General features: G+C 42.2%; 1 protein-coding gene across 1 annotated transcript in view; it reads right to left on the reverse strand.

Moving 5' to 3' along the window:
- The window catches only part of LOC113153996 (receptor-type tyrosine-protein phosphatase gamma-like), an 89,218-nt gene extending 87,403 nt beyond the window's left edge, over positions 1 to 1,815 (reverse strand). The window contains exon 1 of the mRNA XM_026347947.1: positions 822 to 1,815. Within this exon, the coding sequence (XP_026203732.1) occupies positions 822 to 906 (85 nt within the window). The 5' untranslated portion in view covers positions 907 to 1,815. The remainder of the gene's footprint in view (positions 1 to 821) is intronic.
- Positions 1,816 to 9,411: the final 7,596 nt, after the last annotated feature.

A 9,411-nucleotide genomic window follows, 5' to 3' on the forward strand; every position in this document is an offset into this window, starting at 1 on the left:
CTGCAGATGCACGTATTAATACAAATAACCACCCTGCAGCTATAGCTCTAACACATACACCTTTAGTCGGCTCATTCGCCTGTTTCTCTTCATTTTAATCATCAGTTGGCCAAAAAAATCTTATGGCTCCCACATTTTCTGCAACACCGGTCATCCCAAACTGGGAGCCGCTATTCCAGGATTACGTTGGCGCGCCAGTGGCACTAATCGCCCCTCATACGTGCACGTCCATCTCCGAGCCAACAGCGCTGACTGTCGCCCTCATCCTCCGCACACAGATTATTTCCTCCACGTAAACCAACACCACAACCACGGCGAACCTCTAATCAAACTTGGGGACTCTTTCTAAAAACACCGCAGAGCAGCTGGGGTCGCCATTTGCGCCGGAGACAAAAGTGAAATCCCACCGAGTGTAGTCCCGGCAGCAGAAGCCCCCGCGGTGCCCGCAGGAATGTTAAGTTGTGCCGGATCAGCTCAGACTGCTGAATCCGTGACACCGGGAACAATCCGGGCTTCGGGGTCACACAGGGGCCGCAGGACCACAGCCGGGGCTCCGTGTGGAGCCTGCTGCTGCTTAAAGCAGCGCCATAGTCCAGCTCCTAATCGATACCATGCACACAGATCACGGAGCCTGAACGTGTCGGCCGTTGAACTCGGCTCGGCTCGGCTCGGCTCAGCTCGGCCCTGTAACCGTTAGAGGAACCGGGCTAAACGTAACCGCTGGAAAAAGCCTGTTAAAGTGGGTTTTCGTCGTCCAACCCGGCGGATAGTGAGTGTTTAGGCTGAACAAACGAGAGCCGTGCCGCGGTGGAAGTACTTACCGGGATGACAGTCTTTGTGTTTGGGCAGGGTTAAAAACATTAAGGATAAAATCCACCAGTAACTCGGTTCCCGTATCCTCCGCATGTTGAACTCCTCATCGAGAGCAACAAGAAGGCGGCGGGTGACAAAGTTTCAGAGTCGTTTCCTTAAAAAAAAAAAAAAAAAAACAGCGAGAAAGGAAAGCAAATCACGCACACACGGCTGAAGCTGGCACCAAGTTACCACGGCGGCCGAGGCAGAGCATCGACGAGCTGCTCGGCGGGCAGGAAACCGAGTCTCTGCGCTTAAAAAGACAAACGTCTTCGCCTCCGGTCCGAGCGGCGGCTGCTGTTAGCTTCGAGGGAGAAAACGCTGCGCACGACGCCGCCGTGCGAACACAGTTCAAGAGCTGCTGCCGGACCCCATCGTGCCTGGAGCGGGCTTCCAGATAGCGACATTCCCAAAGTGTGGAGGGGTCAATCGGCGATCGATCGCTGCCTTTAACTACAAGAAAAAGTGGTCGAAATGTATCGATTACACGTGGTCATTATGGGGTGATGATCCGCGGCGTCGGCGTCACCGAAGGCGAAGAGAAAAGTGGAGCTGGAGACGTCCCATTCCTTCATCCAGGAAGTAGACTAGCGGTCAGGCGTGAGGGGAGATCTGGCTGCTGGTCCCATCCGACCGGACAGGCTGCGTGAGAGAGAGGGAGCCTGCCTGCCTGCCTGGCTGCCTGCGCGGGGCGGGGAGCAGCGGTGGGGAGGGGAGGCGGTTCTTGGATTAGCTGAATACAAAATGACTGGGAACGGACCCAGAGGCTGGATCTGTGTGGAGCTGGATGCTGTGCTATGATCAGGAAGACTCCATGTCTCCAGATTGTCAAGTCACCCCCCCCAAAAGACCGGATCCTCGCCCTCTTTGAAATGTTGCATCAAAACCTGCTCCTGATGAAAAACACAGTTAGTGAACACACTGAATGGGATCCAGCTGAGGGCCAGGATCCAGAGTGGACTGAAGCCTTGTACAAAAAAACAAAAAACAAAAAGAGAGAGGATCTAAAATAGTCCCCGTGCTGGATCCACGGACTTCACCCCCCATCCTGTCATCTCACTGTTTAGTTGCTTCCTCCCATGCCCAGTTATTAAAATGACCCTCCTGTGGCCACACCATGATGTCCCTTTGCCTCCTACTGGCAGAACTGTGAATGGAATACTTTAGCAGTAATCATCACCTGGAATATCATCATGTATGAGTGTGTACTGATTGGAGAATTATGCATCCCAGCGACACTCCCTTAGGTAAATGTGTAGTCGGTGGTGTTCTTGCAGAACTATCCAGCTGGACATTTAATTTGAGGAATCTGATTAAATTTCTCATTTAATTACCCAGTTCTCTGCAGGGCCATTGAGGACAGTCACAAGGGCCCTTTGCTTTTAATGTGGGCCATCTGCTTCCTCTCCAAAATGCCTACCTTTTCAAAGCCCCCACAGCCTCGTGGGCATCCTCGCACGATTCTCCAGGCTGCACTACCTCCACACACACACTGCAAAACAACACCATGGTTGACAATACTTCAGACCTGACTGTATTTTGACTGATCAAATGCAATTAACCCCGACAAAAGTTCCAGAATAAAGTTTTTGAATACTTTTCAAAAACGTTTTCTGTTGTGTTTGGTCAGTCAAGGGTCACGCTTTCATTAATCGTGCAGGCTGTAATTCCTGGGCTAGAGTCAGCCTCTAGCTCACATTTGTTATGTTATATTTATTAGCATAGCATGATATCATAATAGCAGGATAGCCTATGTTACATAGAGCTGGCACAGTAAGAAAGTAAATCATCAATTGTTTGGATAATTAGTTAATTAAATCAATTATTATTCCCTATTTTCTGATATTTTCAAGACCAAATAAATAATTGATTGATTAATTTAGGAAATGACCCACTAGATGAATCAATTAAAGACAAAGACCTAATGTTCTAGTTAAGATATTAACAAGCAGCAGTGCCGCAGCGCCTTTTCTCGCCGTTTCAGCAAGTCATTTGTTGTGTACATGCAACCTCTATGTCGAAAGCATGGCACTTGAGGAGCAATCAGTGTAAACTTAATTAACAGACAGTCTAAAATTAAAAGACCACGGTAAAATGTGTGGCAATAATTTAAGCTGTAAACCACGAGGCCGTACAAAGCCAACAGCTTTTGATTTACTCTGTCTTTTGCGAAACACTGCCTTGAAGCTGTTTTGGAATCAGCCATGACATGATCCGGGCTTATAGCTTTAATGAAAAGGATGGAAGTGTTTTTTTTTTGTTTGTTTTTTTATATGTTTTGTTTTTCACATGCACATAACAATAAAACAAAACAGAAGGGCAACATGTTCTTCATGATGAATCTTAACTTGAGAATATTAAAAACAAGATGCAGCTAAGGAGCTCTTCATCAGATGAGTGTTCGGAGACTCATTCTGCGGTTGCATCTTAGCCCCCTTTGGAACTCAATTTTCTCCTGAACATTAACACTTATTAGCCTCCCTTCGTGTGCTACACTGCGGTTTTCTAAAACGTGTGAAAAGTGGAACAGGCAATACATTATAATTAATAACACTGCACTAAGTTACAGCTTTGGCATCCAACCTGGAAGTCTGACAGATGTACTCAGATGACACTGCACTTCAACAAGTCGAGTTGTTTCATGCAGAGACTCTACTTCTGTTTTCTCTCTGATATATAAAAGTAATCACAACCAACGTTGAGTAAAATAAGCCGCAGCTATTATTTTCTCTCTCTTTAAAAGCATCACATAGAGCTTCATGCCAAGACCTTGAAAAATCAAAGAAGTCTTAAACCGCCCTCCACTTTCCTTAATATTTCTTTGCGGTTTGCAGTCGTTTTCATGAGGCATTTGTAATGTGCACCGTGACATTTGACATTCTAATCTTATTCGCCCTTCGGGAACGGAGACCCTAAGGGCGTCCTAACCGTTTAACTGACAGTTAAATTGTGTTTCACATTTAAAGAGAGAAAGAGAAAAGTTGAGACGTATATGATTCATGTGAGTCCATCCATGACACTGGCGTTGTCCCACAGGCATCTCCTTCCTCTTTGGCCTTAAGTGGTTTGAGAATCACACTTGTATTATTTTTTCAAACACATTTCACATGTTGACAGTTGGTACATAATGTACGACTTTGTGCATCAATTATGTAATGCAATTCAGGCTATGGCCATATATAATTTATTTGATTCTCAATCTCCTACATTATTAAACCAAAAGCTATTTTTACCATTATTACTCCCCCCAAATAGTTTTATCTTTTGTTTTTCTATCCTCCACTTCTTCATATGAGTGTGTCATATTTCTCCACTGAATCTACTTTGCATTAATGCTTCACGAGGGCGTCACAGGTGTCTGTCTGTCAGGGCAGGGCAACCTTAAAAAAAGAGTAGCACGTTAAAGGTGCAAAGAGAGGTTGAGAAATAAGCTTCCAGCAAGTCAATAACAGTTTCTGGTTCCTTCGTTTTTTGAAAACTAATATGCCTAAGACGCGGGATCCCTCCAGGATGCTGATCATTGTGATTGGATCTGATCAGATTCGGAAAAGGTAGCTGGGCTGTGAGAAAGCTTGGCTTTAAAAATCAAATGGCTGTAGCGAGCTCTGTGTGTTTAGCCCATTTTCTGAAATCCCATTAATTTGACATTTCTGCCATCCGTTTTGGATGTTTGTTTTGTTTTGTTTTGCTGCTTTTCTGGCACTCACTACATACATTTAATTTCTTTATGGTATGACAGACAAGTTAATCCATTAGAAAGAACAGTATGTCTGATTGTATTTGTCTCAAAGTCACATTATGTTGTGTTGAAATGCACGGACAGATTTGAAACTGTGCCGTCATGTGGGGGAAGCCAGATGAACAGGATGGCATTCTTGACTTAAGTTTGATGGAAAGATGCTGAAACGATCAATAAGCCGAGTGTTAGATATTGTATCCTCATTCTTTCTCTTCAGGCTTTAGCGATTTGACTGCGCATCACAACAAAATGGCTCCTGAGAACATAAGTGTTCGATACAATAACAGTCAAACCAACATGATTCCCTGAGAGCAGAGAGGAACCTCCTGTATTTCCTGTGGAAACAGGAAGATACAACTCTTGATGTGCTTCAGCTATGCACTGTATTGTGTGTAGGACAGTGCTGGCAGGCAGCGTTAGTCCGTGTTCTTGTAACTGAACCAACTCTGTGTCTCATTTTTACTGATAACGTTCAAATCAAAATAGGACATGCAGTTGTTTCATATGCAGAAATGACTTCATGTATCACAGTAATGCAGTAATGCAAAGAGACTTCGCTGCGATGTAATGTGTTGGTGCAGCTGACCTAATTTTAGAGGAATGAGATTAATTTTCTGTAAAGCGGAGATAACGGCAGAAACCTGGAAAGTCTTAGTGGTCAGTAACGATAAGGGAAATGTAAGTAAAAGAAAGAGACTGGGGCAAAGAGAGAGAGAGAGAGAGAGAAAAAGAGACTTCTCACTTGAATGATTCGAAGCTCTAGTAGTTACTATTTGAAGCCAGTAGAGGGTGTCTGCAAAATTCATGTTGCCATTAATCACTGCAGTTTTTCAAACCACCTAGGACCATCAGCGAAGAATATAATAGATTCATTTGTCACAGAAGTGCAACGAATCCCAGCAAAGAACTTGGGTAGATGATTTAACAGCCAAGAAATTCAGAAGATAGAGTCAAGGTGTCTTGTCAAGTGTATTTAATGTGGTGTACTGAACACAGTGTTGGCGCCGTTGCCTTCACTAGTAACCACTGGTAACTGCTTTCCAAGGCAAATACCTACTGTTTATACTGTAAAAACAGGTAAACCCTAAGACAAACACAATATTTCTTACCTACTGTGACTTATTTATAACATTGAGCGGTGAGAAACCTGTTCAAAACCTTCATTAATTTGTGTTCTCAACACAGAGCAACCATCGCACCGCCAACAGCAGCTGCTGTCTTCTTCCAGCTGAAATGTAACAAACTGTGAGAATTAGAAAAATAGGCATCCAAGAATATTCATTTATGAAGTACAAATATTTCTTCTCTTTAATAATTCGTACCAGGACCAGCAAAGCACAGGGATCAATTTTTATTTCACTTCCAACAACTTGTGCTAATTTGCAATTCGCAGAGGACTGTTGGAAGTTATCACCATTTATCAAATGATGTGAAACTGCTGGAGAAAAGCTGAGAGAGGGAATAACAGGATATTTCCTGGATTGCTTTGAAAGACTTACATACATGCACACATGGATCATCTTCAATCGAATGTGCTAATTAGGATGGATGCAAAATATATCATAGAAAACAGAGAGACTAATACTGTTGTGGACTATGAACACTTTGTCTTTATACAAATGATCTAATTTTTCTTGACTGTTTCCTAATGATCGCTCTGACACTAATATGTTCTGGCTGCTGCATCTTGGTCATCAACACAGGTTTGTGTTTCATCATTAGGGCTGGTTTTATTTGCTGCGGGAACTCCTCTGTTGGCTCATTGTGAAATTAGCGGATGCTTCTATATTCCAGCTCTGATTGAAAAGTGCAATGACAAACCTCAAGTCCCCCCAAGTCTAAAGTCATTAAAATTAAGATACCTCTGACTTTCGTCAATAATTCAAAAGTTGCTGTATTTATCTCCCTCCTGGCACTGGCTGACATCTTCTTAGGCACAGAGCGACTGCTCGAGCTGGCAGATGTTTGGACACATGGCCACACAGCGCTGAACAAAATAAGCTGTCAGAGTCATACGTCCTGATAAAGGAAGTCATGTTGCCAGCCTCATCCGTGTCGTGCACCGTATCCATGACATGATTTCAGCACGATAGCCCACGTTAATGATCTGTTTAAGTCCTGTATTAACTATGCACAGTAAGTGTGAAGATCTGCAGAGTATTCTCGATTAACTTCACATCCACAGCTTTCTGTGTACTCCCAGGTATCCCCTATGATTTAAATTGGTCTCTGCTTACGTGCATGATAAAAAAAAAATCCCACCAAATTCAAAAATGACAATAAATTCAATCTGTGAACTTACAATTTATTCCAAGACTAATTAAACGTGCTGAGGTATATACTCTAGCTGGTGTTGGCATTATGCAGAACGTCATTAGAATAAAAAAGGGCACATTTTAAACCATTTAATGTAATGAAATGTAACGTACTACCAGGTTTTGTCGAGGTAAAGGAATGTCTGGAATAAAAACGACTAAATCTCCAGCTTTGCTGTTTAAACTGCCCATCATCAGTCCAACAGCATGTCATAGGAGCACAATCATCAATCAGCAGATCGACTCGTTTTACACTGTGAAAATGTATCCCAGCCGCTATGATGTGAAACTGTTAAAACATCTCAGGACAAATTTTCCTGGTCAGCCACATGAAGGACGCAGATTTGCAGGTGAAGGTATATAATCAGAGAAAATAGTAAAAAACAAGCAAACACACAAAAAACCATGTCAAATCTTATCGCGTTATTTACATAGCCCAATTCCCAAATCACAGATTTGCCTCAGTGGGCTTTACTGTCGGTACAACAACATCCTTAGCGGTTTCTCTCTGACAGACTTGTAATTTTGCTACATCCTATAATCCTGTTTTTTTCCCAAGAAAGACACACCAACAAGTTGTGCTGAATTTTTTAAGTCAAACACACAGTCACAGATGAAAGTGCTTTAACATTAATAATATCTGTAAAAGTATACAACTGCACGAAGAACTGATAATTAGATGTAATTTATGCAAAACTGAGTGATGAATATTTTACTAGCCTTGGATTTTTATTTTTATTTTTTTTAATTTCAGAGGCAAAGTGCGAAAAATACAGCCCGAGTCTGAATGCAGCGTAAGGAGGGGTTGCAAAGCGATAGCAGCCAAACTGTGCTGCTGGGCAGGTGCCTGGAGTTCCATTTGAGCAAAGCAATTATGAAAATTGAAGTTATGCAGATGAACAAAAGGATTGCTGTTGGGAAATGTGTCATTGTCCTCTTATTCTTGCCATGCATTGAAAACAGAATGTATTTGGGAGAAACTATGTATTTGTGTGGAACAGGCTTAACTTGGAAGTCTTTAGTGCATCTGTGCTTCCATTGACCTAATCAAGTTAAAAGAAGTCGGTTTCAGGCAGTGGCCGTGCCTGGCAGCGCTTAGCACCGCAAACAACCCAGCAGCAAGGTCAAACTGCTTACAGCACCTTATTAGTCTGAATTAGGTTCCTATACTCCCACAATGAAACAATCAATCTTGTCTATCTTTTCTATCACTGTTATTTTAAATGAAAGTAAACTGATAAATGTCGGAACACTAAATTGCCTTTTTACTGTGCGTATCTATTTTCATTTGAACCTCTAACTCACAGGTAGGACACGCTCTGTGTGTATAATGTCACCGACCCTGCAGAGGGATGATGCCTCTGCACTACAGAAAAGAACAGCAACTAAATAAATAAATAAAGAGCATGTTTGTTTGTTTTTTTATCTCAGTTGGTACATGCATATGAATTTAATGTATAAATAATTCAGTATGTTGTTGATTGTTCATTTACTCATGTTATATTTGCACTTTTTTAAACGTTATAGTGTTGCTGACACTTTACTCCACCTACTGTAACTCACATCAGTCCTGTTGAGACACGAGAGCTGCTAAACACTCTTAACGTTCTGCTGTCATTGCTGTCATGTTTATATCGCCTTTATTTAGTTTTATATGGCTATACCATGTTAAATGCTCTGAGTAAAAGTCAGTTGATGCTCTGTAAAACTGGCAAATGCAAAGTATACATTTACATTGGTGTCTGGACCTGGATGTGCCTTTTTTTATGCATTTATCCAATGATTTGTTTTCACATTTCCTCCTAATACCTCATCTCCTATGAGTTCTCCCAGCACAACGTGTCACCTGGCTCCCAAACATCCTGCAGCCATTCTACCATACATATTCAAAGGACAACATGATAAAGTCATGCAGTCAAGTGTGAGATTACTGCATACTCCGGTTTTCCTGTATGTGAGTGATGAGATATGAAATCAACATGGAAGGACAGCCATCATCGTACCATGAGTGCAGTCTCACACGTCTTCTTTATGTGCTTTTAAAGGTCGTATGCTGTTGTATTCATGCGGTGTCCTGGTTGTGATAATGAAATCTAATTAAAATATATGTGTGGCAGTTATGCAATAATCTTGTGCAGTAGTTATATAACTATGTGCAATAAGGCTAACCTAGCATTCATCTCATATTCTAAATATGAGATATGTGTTAAATATATAAATATATAGTACATGTAATCATAAATCTTCTTTAACCATGAGCTGTGCTGCCTCCAATGTTATGCCTAAAGCGTCTATCCAGGCTCCTTAATTTGTTTGTTTTGCAATGAGAGCTTTTGCAGACGAGCTCCATTCAGTCTCCCCACCTGAATCATTGCTGGATTGATGCACGCTGAAGATCATTTTCTGAGCTACTCGTCTGTGTAGTGGCTCACATCCAGCACACGCTTTGTTTTAGGTCCCAGAGAAAAAGATGGATCCAAATCCAAGAGCAGACAAATAGAAGCG

This window comes from Anabas testudineus, chromosome 5 (assembly GCF_900324465.2).
Source record: "Anabas testudineus chromosome 5, fAnaTes1.2, whole genome shotgun sequence".
Classification (NCBI taxonomy): Eukaryota; Metazoa; Chordata; class Actinopteri; order Anabantiformes; family Anabantidae; genus Anabas; species Anabas testudineus.